Raw genomic sequence first — 18,360 nt, forward strand, 5'->3', positions numbered from 1 at the left:
CTCCCAATGGTTCTGAAAGAGGCGTTTCTAGAGAACATTGAGGCATTAGCAATGAGCTTTCAAGAATCGCTAGAGTTGGGAATGGTTCCAGAGGACTTGAAAATTGCAAATGTAACTTCACTTTTTGAGAAGGGAGTGAGACAAAAGAAGGAAATTGGAGGTCAGTTGGTCTGACTTCTGTGGTTGGTAAGATTTTGGAATCCATTATTTAGGATGAACATTCAGGGTACCTGGAAGCACATAGTAAAATAAGCCGAAGTCAGCATGGTTTTGTTAAGGGGACATCTAGCCTGACAAATTTGTTGGAATTCTTTATTGAAGTGATAAGCAGGGCAGTCAAAGGGGAGTCGGTGGACATTGTTTACTTGGACTTTCAGAAAGCCTTTGTTAAGGTGCTGTACAGGAGGCTGCTAGACAATATAGGAGCCAAGGCAAGGTACTAGGATCGAAGATAGACACAATGCTGGAGTAACTCAGCGAGACAGGCAGTATCTCTGGAGAGAAGGAATGGGTGACGTTTGACATCTCTCCAGAGATGCTGCTTGTCCCACTGAGTTACTCCAGCATTTTGTATCTATCTTTGGTTTAACCAGCTTCTGCAGCTCCTTCCTGCACATACTAGGGTAGAAGATTGGCTGATTGGCAAAAGACAAAGAGTGGGAATGAAGGGGGGCTTTTCTGGTTGGCAGCAGGTGACTAGTGCTGTTCCACTGGGGTTGTTGTTGGGTTAGCTACTTTCCGCGTTGTACGTTATTTATCTGGATGATGGAATGAATGGCTTTGTGGACATTTAATGGCTTTGCGGATGATAGGAATAGAGGCGGAGGGACAGGCAGTGTTTTTGAAGCAGGGATCCATTTTGCAACTTAACTGAAAATCCCAATGGATTGGCATCGGGCTTTCCAGATGATTACGTCTGTACGCCTTTTCCATTCACTGGGCCCCTGGTTTGTGCGATCCCTTTTCAATCACCAGACTCGGGTGCCAGTGCTCCTTTAAAAATTCTCTGGAATTTTGTAGTCTGCACATCATTTCTATACAAACGTTATCTGGAACTTTTATTGTAACATTGCGCAATATCTAAAATAAAAATCAATTAAAAGTGCATTCTGGTACTAATAGGAATAACATCATAGTTTAGAAAAAACATACCAGATTATCAGAATTTTACTTTAACTTTTGTAGTAACTATAGGCATAAAAATGAGAATACCATGTACTGTGGACAATTATTGGGGATGGATAGAAAACTGTGATGGTATTTGTCGTGGCATCTAAGAACTTTGATTTTAATTTAGGTGTCTCTAAAGCGATATTGGAAAAAGCTGGTCAGTCTGTCAGGGATGAATGCTTCGATTGTGGTAAGTTACAGACATACAGTAGGTGAGCATTATATTTAAATAAATTATCTAGAGAACAGGTGATTTATGAATATAATATTTGGCTCCATTGCAAATGATTAGTCTCCAAAATTTCAGACATTTATCTTACATAGGTGCAGGTGTAGGCTGTTCAGCCCTTCCAGCCAGCACCACCATTCAATATGATCATGGCTGATCATATAAAATCAGTACCCCCGTTCCTGCTTTTTCCCCATTTCCCCTGATTCACTTAGCCCTAAGAGCTCAGTCTAACTCTTGAAAACATCTTAATGAAGGAGATTGAAGGTTGACGAAGCAAAGTTTATTTTTCCACCCTGCTGGTGTTGCCGATGAGTTGAAATTATTCTCGTATAAACAGAACTAGGCTTCATGTTATATTTTCATATTTCGTATAACATTTCATAAGGGGCAAGAAAATCACTCCCAAAGTCCCAAACAAAAAACAATTGATTTTTCAGTTCAATGAGGGAGGCATAGATGCAGTATGTATGTGCGCACACGCTCTGTCTCTCTCTCTCTCTCTCATTCTCTCTCGCTCTGTCTCGCTCTCATTCTCTCTATTTGAAAAGCATAGCATCTTAATATTAATTTAATGATAAGATTCCTGATCTTAATGATAACGGTCCCTGGCACCAACCTCCCAAGGAAGCAGTGGACGACGCTGAATAGATTCAGGACTGGACATGGCCCCTGCTTGGCCAGCCTTCACAAATGGGGCAGCAGCCCAACTCCACGGTGTGCTTGTGGAGAGCAGCAAACAATGCAACACATCATTGAAGCATGCCCTCAACAAAGACTCAAAGGAGGACTTGTCACCCTTCATACAGCAGATCAAGAGGCAACTGCTTGGCTAAAGGACTTTGCATTCGCTAAATAAAATAAATGATAAGATAATCCATCTGTACCAATACAGACTTTCCAGCTATCATTTCTTGCCCAATCCACGAGGAAATTATTTTTTTGCAGATATTTAATTTGAATAACAATTTAAATGCACTGCTGCCATTAATAATGCTTTCACATGCAAGGAAATTAAATATAACTTTTATTTGTGCCTGTAATTTCATCAGGGATTTTGGCTGACGAAGATGTAGTAGTAACTGGAAGCGGACTACTTTCCTGCAATAACATAATACATGTGGTCGGTCAAAGAGATCCAGCTCTGATAACAACCTTGGTGGAAAATGTATTGGAGGAATGTGAAAATAAAGGCATCAGCACAATATCGTTTCCTGCTCTGGGAACAGGTAGGAACAGTAAAAGTCGAAATAATGAATATCCTTTTGTCAATTTTTGTCTTCTTTTCCATCCCTTTCCTGGGGAAGGTGATATGTACTGAATAACATTCCATGCAAACTTCAGTGTTATTGAGTCATAGAGTTGTACAGCATAGAATAGTACATCAAAGGAACGGGCCGTTCAGCACACAACGTTTGTACTGAACATGATGCCTAGCTGAACTGATCTTATATTCAAAAACCTCTTAAATGTATCTGCCTCCAACACTACCCCTGGAAATGTGTTCTAGGCCCCACCAACCTTTTCTGTATATTAAAAAAAATTACCATACACATCTCCATGAAACATTTCCTCCTCTCACCTTTATATCACTTCCACCTTGGGGGGGGGGGGGGGGGGGAAGAAATTTCTGACTGTCTACCCTTTCTATGGCTCTCATGATGTTTATACTTTTATCGTCTCCCTTCAACTTCCGTTCCAGATAAAACAATCCAATCTATCCAACCGACTCTTTGGCCCATCGCATCTCTGCAGACCATTACATTTATTTATATGGGTCTTCCTGCATTTGGTCCATGTCCTTCAGCACCTATTCCAACTTTTCATAAGCTTTGATACGTGGCAGTCAGTGTCATCTGCTCATTCAACGTTTATGGTGCAAATTGGAGGAACAGCACCTCATATTTCCCTTGGGTAGCTTACACTCCAGCGATATGAACATTGACTTCTCTAACTTCAAGTAGCACTTGGTTTCTCTCTCTCTCTCTCTCTCTCTCTCTCTCTCTCTCCATCCCCTTCCCCTTCCCAGTTCTCCGACAGTTCTACTGTCTCCGACTTCATTTTATCTCAGTACCGCCGACTCCCCTGACATCAGTCTGGAGAAGGGTCTCCACCCGAAATGTCGCTCATTCCTTCTCTCCAGAGACGCTGCCTGTCCCGCTGAGTTACTCCAGCTTTTGGTGTCTATCTTTGATTTAAACCAGCATCTGCAGTTCTTTCCTACACATTTATGATGTCACAGCAAGGTGCAATTCATTCCTTATCCAACATGTGACCATCATAGCAGATATTGGTCCCCAACACAGTGAAATGCAAGATCCAGTACAAATCTTTCATCTTTATTGCCTTGCCTGTTAGGGTGCTGGGGACAATGTTTTCTATCTACAACCATTGAGGTCAACTAAATGAACACCAACAGGAAAGTCAGAGTGGAAACCAAATGGAGAGCATTATTTTGCACCTTCTCCCATTGGATAAATGCATAGCATATCGATGACAGCACAGGAACAGGCCCTTCAGCCCACAATGTCTGTGCCGAACATGATGCCAAGACCAACTCTTTTCTGCCTGCACGTACCCATTCCCTGCGTATTTGCGTGACTATTCAAAAGTCTCTAAATGATACTGTCATATCTGCCTTAACTCACCACCCTCAGCTTCGCATCCCCTTTAACCTTTGCCCCCTCTCACCTGAAAGCCAGGCCCTCTAGTATTTGATATTTCCATCCTGGGGAAAAGGGTTTCTGACTGTCTACTCTTATCTATGCCTTACGGGTGGCACGGTGGCACAGCGGTAGAGTTGCTGCCTTGCATTGCTGGAGACCCGGGTTCAATCCCGACTACGGGCGCTCTTTGTACAGAGTTATATACGTGTTCTCCGTGATCGCGTGGGTTTTCTTGAGATGTTTGATTTCCTCCTAAACTCCAAAGACGTACAGGTTTGTAGGTTGACACAAAATGCTGTAGTAACTCAGGCAGCAGCTCTGAAGAGAAGAAATGGGTGACATTTCGGGCCGAGACCCTTCTTCAGGTTTGTAGGTTAATTGACTTGGTATCATGTAAATTGTCCGTATTGTGTGTGTGGGATAGTGTTAATTTGTGGGGATCACTGGTTGGAGCTGACTCGATGGGCCGAAGGGCCTGTTTCCGTGCTGTATCTAAAACTAAAACTCTCATAATTTAGAAGACTGTAGTCATATTCATGAGATTCATTCCTGTGTTGATAGGATTGACAGGTGAGAACAGTGAGTTAGGTGGAGTTTAAGAGAATAAGTGGTGATCTCAGATAAACATACATTTCTAATAGCACTACTAAATAGAGGGAGGGTATTCCCAATGGATGGAGATTCCTAGCTCAAGAATCACATCATCATGATATGGGGGTGCCATTAGAACCTAGATCAGAGGTTCTTCACCCAGAGACTGATGCACAAATGGAATTCGTTTGCACAAATGTCAATTCGGCCAAGATATAATATAATAATAATAATAATAATAATAATATATCTTTTATTGTCATTGCACGTCAGTGCAACGAGATTTAGTGTGCAGCTCCACTGATGTACAAGAAAGGTAAATAAATACAATACATAAATAAGCAAGCTGAATTGATTGACGTGACCATCCGAGGGAGACTGTCCAAAGGGAGTGGGTGGGGGGGCACTCATTAGGGCCGGTTCAGAGCCGCTATAGCTCTTGGGATAAAACTGTTCCTGAGTCTAGAGGTTCGGGCGTAGAAGGCCTTGTAACGTCTGCCGGAGGGAAGTAGTTGAAACAGACCGTGGCAGGGGTGTGATGAGTCCTTATGGATGCTGAGGGCCTTCCTGAGGCACCGCGTGTGGTAGATCAAATGTGTTCAAGAAGGAGGTAGATATTTCTTAATATTAATGCGATCAAGCGATATGGGGGAAGGCAGGAAAATGGTGCTGAAATGGTAGGAGATACAAGAGACTGCAGATGCTGTGAGGATGTTCTGTCATAATTGTGTTCAGTGATGGAGTAGGCCAGACAGATTGAAAGGCCCATTTCTACTATCTCCCAGTTTTTTTAACTGTCTACAGACAATTACACAGCGAAAGAAAAATCTGAATCTGATGTCTGGTCATAGGTTGCGTTTTATTTGATTCACTGCACGCATTTGGATCCTTCTGTGCATTAATAATGCATAAAAGACTGGGATGAAACTGACTTGTGTAGCACACAAAAACACAATGCTTTGTGATCTGCTATGCAAGCAATTGTTTGTATTATCAAGTAATTTTTGTTCGGGTTCGATAGACACTTTATTGTCGCATGTTCCGTGAAGGTACAGTTTTTTTTTTGCGTACACAGTACAAAGAGTCACCACAAGATGTCAACAAAGTTACAAAAATACCCTTTAAATATTAGGCATCGGAGATGTCCTCATTCTTCAGGGAACGAGGGTTCCCCTCTTCTACTATACACCAGGGTCTTTCTATACCCCGTAACTCTGTTCCCACTCCCCATCCTCCCCCACTCATAACAAGGGTCCCCCATGTCCTCACCTTCCACCCTACCAGCCGTCACATACAACAAAAATCCTCCGACATTTCCCATCTCCTTCCCTGTCTGCTTTCCACAGAGACCGCTCCCTCCGTAACTCGCTGGTCAATTCGTCCCTTCGCCACCCAAACCACCCCCTCTCCTGGCACTTTCCCTTGCAACCGCAGGAAATGCTACACTTGTCGCTTTACCTCCCCCCTTCACTCCATTCAAGGACCCAAGCAGTCTTTCCTGGTGCGGCAGAGGTTCATCTGCACCTCCTCCAACCTCATCTGTTGCATCCGCTGCTCTAGGTGTCAGCTGCTCTACATCAACCAAGCGTGGGCTTGGCGATCGCTTCGCCCAACACCTCCGCTCAGTTCGCAATAACCAACCTGATCTCCCGGTGGCTCAGCACTTCAACTCCCCCTCTCAATCCGAATCCGACCTTTCTGATCTGGGCCTCCTCCATGGCCAGAGTGAAGCCCACCGTAAATTGGAGGAGGAGCACCTCATATTTCGCTTGGGCAGTTTGCACCCCAGCGGTATGAACATTGACTTCTCCAATTTCAGGTAGTCCCTGCTTTCTCCTCCCCTTCCCAGCTCCCCCTCAGCTCACTGTCCCCGCCTCTTCCTTTCTTCTTCCCCCCCCCCCCCCCCCCACATCAGTCTGAAGAAGGGTCTCGACCAAAAACGTCGCCTATTTCCTTCGCTCCATAGATGCTGCCTCGCCCACTGAGTTTCTCCAGCATTTTTGTCTACCTTAAATATTGTTGGTCCCTTCTTCCTCTCCTCCCACCCCCCTCAACACCAGTCCCTCCATGCTGGGTCCTCGTTGTTCTCCGCAACTTGGCCCCCCCCCCCCATGAGACACTCCAAACGAAACCTTGCACATGTCTAATAGGCCTTTTTAAATTGTCCCTGATGTATAGGATGCAAAACTAGTTTTGTTTATTATTGTCACGTGTACAGAGGTACAGTGAAGAGATTATTTTACTTGCTATCAAAGAGCTAGTGAATGAGTGATCAATGGTGGGCGCAGACATATTGCATACTGAGCCTGTTTGCACGCCGTACCTCTGAACTAACCTAACATTAAGGACCATTTAGACCTTAGACAATAGGTGCAGCAATAGGCCCTTTGAGCCAGCACCGCCATTCAATGTGATCATGGCTGATCATCCCCAATCAGTACCCCGTTCCTGCTTGCTCCCCATATCCCCTGACTCCGCAATCTTTAAGAACCCTCTCTAGTTCTCTCGTGAAAGTATCCAGAGAACCGGCCTCCACCGCCCACTGAGGCAGAGAATTCCACACTCACAACTCTCTGTGATCATTCCCTTTCTCACCTCTCCCATCGGGCAGAAGATTTGAAAGTGCAAACAACCAGATTCAGGAAGAGATTTTTCTGTTATCAGAATATTGAATGGTCCTGTCATAAGCTAAGGGTGTAGTCCTGATCTCACAACCTACCTCGTTGCAATCTGTACAACATTATAACGCTTTAAAACTACTGCACACATTCTGCACTTTTTTCTTTACACTATCTTACTTGTGTATGGCTTTGAGCTACTTTCGAGATACAGCATGGAAACAGGCCCTTTGGCCCACTAAGTCGGCCCTGACCAACAATCACCCCGTACACTAGTACGCAGTGGGGATAATTCGCAATTAACCTACAGACCTTTATGTCTTTGGTGCGTGGGGAGGAAACCAGAGCACCTGGACAAAACCCATGCTGTCACAGGGAAAATGTACAAACTCCATAAAGACAGCCCCCGTAGTCATGATTGAACCTATGTCTTTGGTGTTGCAAGGCAGAACTGTACCGCTGCACCAGTCTGCCGTCCTTTGACTGGACAGCATGCAACAGCGTATTTTCAGTGTTTGTCTGTACGTGTGACGATAATAAATCAATGCCAATACCAATTGGAATTAATGTAATAGAAGTAGTAGTAATATAATAGGCAGCTACAAATGTTAAAGTTTATTTATGACTTTTACACCTATAAATTAAATTGGTAAATGGAAGCGAATTGAGGATTGCAGTTGAACGGAGGGATCTAGGAATAACTGTGCATGTGGAATCTCATGTAGATAGGGTGGTAAAGAAAGCTTTTGGTGTGCTGGCCTTTATGAATCAGAGCATTGAGTATAGAAGTTGGGATGTAATGTTAAAATTGTACAAGACATTGGTGAGGCCAATTCTGGAGTATGGTGCACAATTTTGGTCGCCTAATTATAGGAAGGATGTCAACAAAATAGAGAGAGTACAGAGGAGATTTACTAGAATGTTGCCTGGGTTTCAGCAACTAAGTTGCAGAGAAAGGTTGAATAAGTTAGGTCTTTATTCTTTGGAACGCAGAAGGTTAAGGGGGGACTTGATAGAGGTCTTTAAAATGATGAGAGAGATAGACAGAGTTGACGTGGATAAGCTTTTCCCATTGGGAGTAGGGAAGATTCAAACAAGAGGACATGACTTGAGAATTAAGGGACAGAAGTTTAGGGGTAACATGAGGGGGAACTTCTTTACTCAGAGAGTGGTAGCTGTGTGGAATGAGCTTCCAGTGGAAGTGGTGGAGGCAGGTTCGATTTTATCATTTAAAATAAATTGGATAGGTATATGGACGGGAAAGGAATGGAGGGTTATGATCTGAGTGCAGGTGGATGGGACTAGGGGAAAATAAGTGTTCGGCACGGACTTGAAGGGCCGAGATGGCCTGTTTCCGTGCTGTAATTGTTATATGGTTATATATGATAAATGGTTGCAATGCTAAATTTATTGGCCAGGGAGTTTTCAACGTGAAGTTGAGCATCGAAGAAACACTGCCCATGTAGTTCAAGGCCTTATAGGAGTAGTGTAATAATGCATCAAATGTTGTGCATATTTGTCAGTAATTATGCACAGACCAAATGATTGTCCTAGAGACATGGAAATGGGCCATTCAGCCCACTGAGTTTGTGCCAACCATTAAGCACCCATTTAAACTACCGTATTTCCCGGCAATGAAGACCTATTTTTTTTTTTTTTTTGCCCAAAACTAAGGCACGAAAATTTACCTGCGTCTTGGAGGCCGAAGGTTAGGCTGTCACATTTTATTCCCCTTCACAACTCCCCCCAGATCTTATCACTCACCTATACATGAGAGGAAACTTACAGTAATTAACTTACCTGCAGAGCTTTAGAATGTGCAGGGATGCCAAAACATCTGGGAGCAACCTAGAAGTCGCAGGATGAGCGTGCAATCTCCACACGTGCAACGCTGGAGGTCGGGGTTAAACCTGGTTTGCCGGAGCTGTAAGGCAGTAGCTTTACTACCTATGCCACTGTACCATTGTGAACCATTTTATGTGCATGCAAAATGCCTGGCTACATTTCAAGATTAAGTTTTAAATAAGATCTCATAATGTAGAGCATAAAAACATTGTGCTGGTAGATAACATTTGCAACACGTTTTGTAAAAAATCAAATAAAATCAATTAACTTTTTTAATAAGATTACAATTGGATACTTATTCTCTCTGCAGGTGCAGGCAACATCAATCCAGAGGACTCTGCTGAAAGCATGTTGAATGGATTTGAAAACCATTTGATTCGAAACCCAACATCAGTTATTAGATTAATTCATGTAGTTACATTAGACCCTAATGTGCACAAAGCTTTTAAAGATGCCTTCAATCAAAATTCACAACTGGTAAGAATGCTTAAAATTAACTACAGCATCTTATAACTTTATCACAAAAAAAAGTAGCTTTAGTGCATTTAGAATGAACACTGGGAAACGTTGACTTTACTTCCATACCTCTTTCGGGTATCCTTCTAAACAGCCCAATCTACAACGCACAACTGGGCTGCTATTTGAATGGCAGAGCATGAACAGCTTCCTCACCAAGCTTGACTTGGGAAATGGCTGTGGGCCCAAAAGACAACTCGGGAAGACTCATTGTAGGGCAAGGGTATCAATGTTCCTCCAGTCCTTTCAAAGAAACCTCCAATATCTGTTGTTCCAGGATCTTCATTATGGACTGCGAAGGTCTATTTATTTATTTATTTATTTATTTATTTATTAGTTATTTATTTCGGACAGAATAAAAGAATAAAAAGCAAATGTGAAACAGCATACAAAAAACAAAACAAAAATATTTATAAAGTGTCATAAACAATATCTATAAATAAATGAAATCATATGTGTCCGAAAAGGAGCAGGAAGAAGCCAAAGCTTATTAATTCCCACCCCTTATTCAACTGCTTGTAATTATCTCATACAAATTTAGCAGCTATATGTACACCATATGTACACCAGCCACTATATGTACACCAAATTATTTACATTTGAACACTAATCAAATATTTACAAAACCATACAAAAAAGAAAAAACCCACATATACTATACAGTATCTTAGTCATAGAAGGTTGCATCTGAAAGAGTTGTGCGGCATGGAAACAAACCGTCTGGCCAACCAACATCTTGCTGCCTGTCAAAAACCAACTTGCACTAATTCAACACTAATTTTATTCTCCCAATATTCCCATGCTCTTGCCCCAGATTCTGACATAACACAATGTTCCGATGCATTGAGCAATGACAATTTGTCAAATGTCTGGCTGTGAAACATAATCATACACTTAAAATGTTTGTGGGGCATTTCTGGACATTTGTTCTATGTACGCCATGCTTATGATGTTTTTATACATTAAGAAGATAGTCAGAAAGTCAGTAAGCTAACAAGCCCTGGTTTTTAAAATCACAAATTATTCCCAGATGTTTCATTTATTTTGGTGGCTGACACTGTTTGTACAATTGTATCTGGAAGAACTACAAGAATTAAGAGACAGTGGCGCACAGGTAGAGTTGCTGCCTTACAGCGCCAGAGACCCGGGTTCGATCCTGACTACGGGTGCTGTCTGCATGGATCTTTTAATGTTCTCCCCATGACCACATGGCTTTTCTCAGGCTTCCTCCCACACATAGAAACATAGAAAATAGGTGCAGGAGTAGGCCATTCGGCCCTTCGAACCTGCACCGCCATTCAATATGATCATGGCCGATCATCCAACTCTGTATCCTGTACCTGCCTTCTCTCCATACCCCCTGATCCCTTTAGCCACAAGGACCACATCTAACTCTCTCTTAAATATAGCCAATGAACTGGCCTCAACTACATTCTGTGGCAGAGAATTCCAGAGATTCACCACTCTCTGTGTGAAAAATGTTTTTCTCATCTCGGTCCTAAAAGATTTCCCCCTTATTCTTAAACTGTGACCCCTTGTTCTGGACTTCCCCAACATCGGGAACAATCTTCCTGCATCGAGCCTGTCCAACCCCTTAAGAATTTTGTACGTTTCTATAAGATCCCCCCTCAATCTTCTAAATTCTAGCGAGTACAAGCCAAGTCTATCCAGTTTTTCTTCATATGAAAGTCCTGACATCCCAGGAATCAGTCTGCTGAACCTTCTCTGTACTCCCTCTATGGCAAGAATGTCTTTCCTCAGATTTGGAGATCAAAACTGTACGCAATACTCCAGGTGTGGTCTCACCAAGACCCTGTACAACTGCAGTAGAACCTCCATGCTCCTATACTCAAATCCTTTTGCTCAAAGACGTACAGGTGAAAGAAGGGCCTTCTTTCACGTTGTATCTCTAAAAACTAAAACTGATTGAATATTTATTTCCTTGCGTCTCCTACAATGCAGCACATGCTCTTCTCTGATCAGAAAGAATATAACCTGCATGCAAACTTTTCTATCATTGTTTATCTTCACCATTTTTATTTAGGAAATGCAAGAAACAGGAATAAACATTGGGACTGTAATGGTGCTGGCTGTCCCAGGTGACATTACAAAAGAAACAACTGATGCAATTGTAAACAGTACAAACATCCACCTTAGTTTGGGCACAGGTGAGTGGCAATGTTTTGTTTGTGTGTTTCTTCCACATACTCATACCTTTAAAACAATTGATTTGGAAATCTATTGCATTCCTTCAATGTCACTGTGTGCAAGTACTTGGATTCGAGACCCGACAACATTTTAGAAAATGTCACCAGAAGGACTGGAGCTTTTCAAGAGGTGGCTCGCAAACACCTTCTCAATGAGAATTAGGGATGCATATTAAACGTTGGCAATGCTATCATATCCCAAAAAACTGTTTTATAAAAAATCCCGTATGTATATTTGATTCTGATCTGCACACCATCACTTAATTGTATACGATTTAAGTTTATTATTGTCATGTTGTAGTGAAGTATGGTGAAAAACTTTGTTTTGGATGCTATCCAAACAGATCAGATATACCATACTTAAACACAATTGTCAAACTCGAGCAGAGAAGAAGATACAAAGTGCAGAATATGGTTCTCAGCATTGTGGTGCGTACGTTCCATAAATAACATTCAATGTCCACAGCGAGGTACAGGTGCATTGGACAGTACCTTAACATGGAAGGACTGCTCAGAAGTCTGATAACAGAGAGGAAGAAGCTGTTCCGAAGTTGGTGGTGTTTGCTTTCAAGCTTCTGTACCTTCTGCTGGATGAGAGCAGGGAGAAGGAGGAATGTCCGGGGTGGGACAAATGGGCAGGCAAGCGGGCAGGCAAATGAGACTAGGTTATGAGGGAGGTACACAAAATTGCTGGGGAAACTCAGCGGGTGCAGCAGCATCTATGGAGCGAAGGAACTTATGAGGGAACTATTTGCTATCTCTGGGTTTAATCTCACGTAGTTCCATCATTTGCTCTTGGAATATCCCCAGTGATTGGTCTCCCACAGCATCTTCAACCCACCGATTCCACCACTGACCATCAATCACCCGTCCACGCTAGTTCTGTTATCCCACATTTGCATTACTCCCTACACACTGGGGGGAATTTACAGAGACCAATTAACCTACAGACCCACGAGCTTTAGCAAGCCGTTGCGTATCAAAGGCTTCCCATTTAAATTCGGCCTTCTCACCTGATAGTCGCCATGGGTACGAACCTAACGCAGGCAAATGCAATTGGAGGAAATGAGCAAAATGGTTGCATTGGTGTGGTGGTTTGAAGAACACATTTCTGTGTTATACAATGCTATGATTCAACATTTCCAACTCTGATTGGAATAGCTGATCAAGACATGTACAAGAGAAAGTGATTATCATTATCTGTAGAAAATAGATGCCATCATCGTTGAAGATTAATACACCATTTACCATAATGAAAGTTGCTGATCACTAACTACTTTGCTTTGCAGGGGTTTCTAAAGCTATTCTGACAGCCGGTGGCCAACCGTTGGTAGATGAATGTAATAAACTAGGTGAGTGATTATAAGTCATCTCTCTTCTCCGCGGAGTAGTTGCAAGTTCAGAGCGACCTATATATCAGTGTGTTTAAAAATTAAAAAAACAATCTTAGTAGCAATCTGTCTAAAAAATAGTAATCTAGAAATTATTTCCAGCTTGCAGATATACAATAACTAGCAATAGTGAACATTGTAGGGCAGCTGAGTTAGATGGTCAATTGAAAGCAGAGGGAGGATTGCCAGGAGAAGGGTGGATGGGCAGAGAAAATGATTGTTGGTGGTGAATTGGGTGTAGGACTCGGCTTGACAGATGATTATGGTTATTGTATGGGATAGATTGTCAATGGGTTATTGGAATCAAGGTTACACTCATTGTCCTGAGGTCATCAGCACCAACGCTGAGGTGGTGAGGGAAAGTGGAAATCATCACCAAGGAAGCAAATTTGATAAAGGAATTCACCTCGAACTAAGTGCAAGCCTCAAATTCCCAGCAGCCACTCTTAAGACCTGCTTCAGTAAGCAAGATCTGCTCCAATGCAGCCCTTGCATACAGAGTCATAAGATCATGTCATAAGGAATGAGAGTGGAATTAGGCCATTCGGAACATTAAGCCTACTGGGCCATTCAATCATGGCTGATCTATCTCTCCTTCCTAACCCCATTCTCCTTCCTTCTCCCCATAACCTCTGACACTTGTACTAATCAAGAATCTATCTAGCTCTGCTTTAAAAAATATTCACTGACTTGGCCCTTGCAGCCTTCTGTGACAAAGAATTCCACAGAATCACCACGCTCTGACTAAAGAGATTTTTCCCCATCTCCTTCCTAAAAGAACGTCCTTTAATTCTGAGGCTATGACCTCTTGTCCTAGACTCTCCCACTAGTGGAAACATCCTCTCCACATCCACTATCCAAGCCTTTCAGTATTCTGTATGTTTCAATGAGGTTCCGCCTTCTCCCCCCCCCCCCCCCCCCTCCCCCCCCATGACAAACGCTCATCATAGGTTAACCTATTCATTCCTGGGATCAATCTCGTAAACCTCCTCTGGAGTTTAGAACATAGAACAGTACAGCATAGGAATGGGCCCTTCGGCCCACAGTGTGTGTGCCAAATATGATGCCAAGTTGAAACTGATCTCATCTGTCTGTACATGATTCATATCCCTCTATTCCCTGCACTTCCTTGTTCCGATCTAGTTGTCTCTTAAATGCCACTATCATATGTGCCTCGACCACCATCCCTGGCAGTGGGTTGCAGGCCCCTAGCACTCCGTGCAATAAATAAATAAAAATGATCAGATGGATAAATAAATAAATACATTTGCCCCGTACATCTCCATTGAATGGTCCCCCTCTTGCCTTATAATTATGCTCTCTAGTGTTGGACACTTCCACCCTGGGGGGATAAGTTTCTGACTGTCTACCCTATCTACTCCTCTCATAACTTTATATATTTCTATGAATTCTATCCGGAAAGACAAATCCAAATCTATCCAATCTCTCCCTGTAGGTAAAACCTAATCCAGACAGCCTCCTTTGCACCCATAAATTTAATTTTGTACAGATGGCATAAAAAAAAAGAGCATTGCGTTCCTTTGGCATCATTCTGTTTGCCTCTGGGAGGATTCATGTCTAACTAACAGAATTATATTAAAGTTGCACTATCGAACTTATTACATTTTGTGATCAGGTTTTTAAAATTTTATTGAACATCACAAAAAAGCCATTGCTCTTTGCAGGTAGACAAACGTGCTGGAGAAACTCAGCGGGTGAGACAGCATCTATCAAGCGAAGGAAATGAGCAATCTATGGAGCGAAGGAAGCCCGATACATTGCTCATTTCCTTCGCTCCATAGATGCTGCCTCACCCGCTGAGTTTCTCCAGCACTTTAGTCTACCTTCGATTTTCCAGCATCTGCAGTTCCTTCTTAATCACATTGCTCTTTGCAGTCCGAGTTTAGTTTAGAGATACAGCGCGGAAACAGGCTCTTCAGTCCACTGAACATGTGATCCCCACAGACTCTCACATGCGCACACGCTTGTCTTTGGGGTATGGGAGGAAACCAAAGATCCCGGAGAAAACCCATGCAGGTCACGGGAAGAAGGTACAAACGCCGTACAGACAAGCACCCATAGTCAGAATAGTGGAATCTGTTGCTGATATTGCAATGAAGGCATAATCCCTCAAATTTAGAAATGGTGTAAGGTGGAACAAACTTTGTGTTTTTTTTCTCAATGCATGAGACACAATGGTCAAACTAGACTTCTTCCATTACAAACCTATTATCTCAAGACATAATGTGCCACATCCTGATGTAAAAGTCCTTTGGGCTTAGGGCAATGTTTGCCAAGTGAATCAAAGAAGGGACTGAGTTGATGACAATGAAGGCAGGCTTCATTCAGTAAATCGGCTCTTTTATTTTTCCACCTTTAGGAGTTCAAAATGAGGACAGTGTGATTACCACGGGGGCTGGAAATCTAAGTGTAAAATATGTAATACATTGGATTAAATGGGCTCAAACAAATGACATCAAGGCATCTATTGGCAGGATTCTAATAGAATGTGAAAGACTGCAAATAAGTTCTGTGTCTTTACCGGCGATTGGAACAGGTTGGTTTTAATACATATTATATGTGGGCGCCTAATCTGCCGTATTAAATACTAGTTTCTATTTAAGTAGATACCAGAATTTCAACTCTTGCACACAGTCTTTTATAATTAAAATGTTTGGAAAGGGGTAAGCAGATCTTTTTCATCAGACAATTGATTCTTCATGTAACAGTTCTCCCTTTCCAAAATGTGTTGTAGATGGCATAAAGTATGTGATGGAGTAACTGCACCCTGAGACTATTACAGCCCCAATTATAAATGTCAAGCTTGAAACGCACTTTCCACTGAAATTTATACGTGGGCCTCCTACCGTTCACTGGCAGTTGATATTCATTGTCTATCCCTAATTACCCTTGAACTATGGAAACCACTAACCGTCAATTGTGCGTTGGAGTTGAATATAGGCAAGATCAAGCTAAGATGGAAAAATGTCATCTCTGTTGGACATTTGTTGGACAGAATCTGTCTCAAGAAAGGTCTCGACCTAAAACTTCACCAATTCCTTTTCTCCAGAGATGCTGCCCGACTCACTGAGTTACTCGAGCATTTGTGTCTATACTCTGTTGGGCATTTGTTGGACTGAAGGGTTTTCACAACAATCTAATACTTTCACAATCATCATTACTGATATGAGTTTCATTCCATGTTTACCTACTTATTTGAATTCATATTATAGTAAGAGCATTAAACATCAAACATTTGATCATGGCTGATTTATTTTTCCCCTTCAACCCCATTCTCCTGCTGCCTTCCCATAATCTTTGACTCTGTTACTAATCAAGAACCTATCAATCTATCTTAAAATACCCAAAGATTTGGCCTCCACAGCTGTCTGTGGTAATGAATTCCACAGATTCACCAGGCTCTAGCTAAAGAAATTCCTCCTCGGCTTCATTCTAAAGATACACCCTTCTATTCTGTGGTTGTGCCCTCTGGTCTCTGACTCCCCCACTTCTGGAAACATCGTCTCATTCAAATAACTTGGCTGTCAAGCTGGAATGGCCACTCATGCTTCTAGATTCATAATTCAATCCTCTGGAGAGCAAAGCAGTGTGGTCAAGAGCAGTATTGATTGGATTAATTTACAACCTTTGCTTATTTTCCTCACTGCACTGCAATTGACCATTCAATCTTCTTTTGTTCAGGGGCTGGAAAACTAAACCCTGTTGACATTGCAAATGCACTTCTGGATGCAATAAGTGACCATGTGAAGAATTTTGTAAGACCTACTACGCTCACCTTGATCAGAATAATATTATTCACTCCAGAAACGAGAAATCTGTTTTGCCAGTGTATGGAACAGCGTTTCAAAACTTGGAAATGTGATGGTGAGGAACTAATTCACTTGGTTATAATCCTGCAAGTGTTTTTATAATTATCCCAATTGTGCATTGTTAATTATAAGCGACCAGAAGTCTGTTTCATGCACACTTGCCCCACAATGTTTAATACATTCTCATTTGCTTTATCAAATAAATGGTCTTACCACCTCATGGAATAAGGCAGCTAATATGCTGCTGGATGGTAGTCAATTTTGTTGATGTGTTGTAGAGGTTTAAGGTTGAGACTGCACAAACATATTCCAATCAATTATTTTACTGGTTCCAGAGAGTCAGAACATTATTTTGTTATTCATATCTTGCTTTAACTTATTTGATATTTGGTTTATTATTCTCACGTGTGGTGAAAAACGGTATTCTGCTGCTATCCTTCTTCTTTTGCACTACCTGTTGTATGGAATTCAAATCATACACTACTTGTAGCTGTGCGTGGAATGAGCTTCCAGTGGAAATGGTGGAGGCAGGTTCGATTTTATCATTTATAAATAAATTGGATAGGTATATGGACGGGAAAGGAATGGAGGGTTATGGTCTGAGTGCAGGTAGATGGGACTAGGGGAGAATAAGTGTTCGGCACGGACTAGAAGGGCTGAGATGACCTGTTTCCGTGCTGTAATTGTTATATGGTTATATGGTTGTTGTGCTCATGTAAGGTAAAAGTGTTACAGCTACAGAGAAAGAACGTTTTTTTTTAAGTGCAATTACCACAACAAAGTAGATTGGGAGATCAGGGATATATCCTTATGCCCCTGTCCCACTTAGGAAACCTGAACGGAAACCTCTGGAGACTTTGCGCCCCACCCAAGGTTTCCGTGCGGTTCCCGGAGGTTGCAGGTGGTTGCCGGAGGTTGCAGGTAGTGGAAGCAGGTAGGGAGACTGACAAAAACCTCCGGGAACCGCACGGAAACCTTGGGTGGGGCGCGAAGTTTCCAGAGGTTTCCGTTCAGGTTTGCTAAGCGGGACAGGGGCATTAGCATGTGAGAGCTCATTCAAGAGTCTTAACAGCAGGGAATAAGCAGTTTTTGAATCTGGTGACATGTGTTTTGCAAGCTTTTATCTTCAGTCCAATGGCAGAGCGAGAAGCAAGAATGACTGGGGTCTGCCTGGTCCTTGATAATGTTGGCGTGAAGTGTAGCTGGAGTTGATGGTAGGGGAGGTTGTTTTGTATGATGGTCTGGGCTTGCAGCCTTGGACAGAGCATTTGTCAAAAACATGCATGAACTCAATTTT

The 18,360-nt window shown here is 42.3% G+C and overlaps 1 protein-coding gene across 1 annotated transcript in view; it reads left to right on the forward strand.

Annotated features, from left to right (window-relative positions):
- LOC116975534 overlaps positions 1–18,360 on the forward strand; it is a 53,895-nt gene that overhangs the window by 25,203 nt on the left and 10,332 nt on the right. The window contains exons 12-18 of the mRNA XM_033024742.1: positions 1,298–1,360; positions 2,452–2,628; positions 9,430–9,596; positions 11,680–11,803; positions 13,132–13,194; positions 15,614–15,790; positions 16,936–17,118. Of these exons, the coding sequence (XP_032880633.1) occupies positions 1,298–1,360; positions 2,452–2,628; positions 9,430–9,596; positions 11,680–11,803; positions 13,132–13,194; positions 15,614–15,790; positions 16,936–17,118 (954 nt within the window). The remainder of the gene's footprint in view (positions 1–1,297; positions 1,361–2,451; positions 2,629–9,429; positions 9,597–11,679; positions 11,804–13,131; positions 13,195–15,613; positions 15,791–16,935; positions 17,119–18,360) is intronic.

Source organism: Amblyraja radiata, chromosome 7, assembly GCF_010909765.2.
Source record: "Amblyraja radiata isolate CabotCenter1 chromosome 7, sAmbRad1.1.pri, whole genome shotgun sequence".
Taxonomy (NCBI): domain Eukaryota; kingdom Metazoa; phylum Chordata; class Chondrichthyes; order Rajiformes; family Rajidae; genus Amblyraja; species Amblyraja radiata.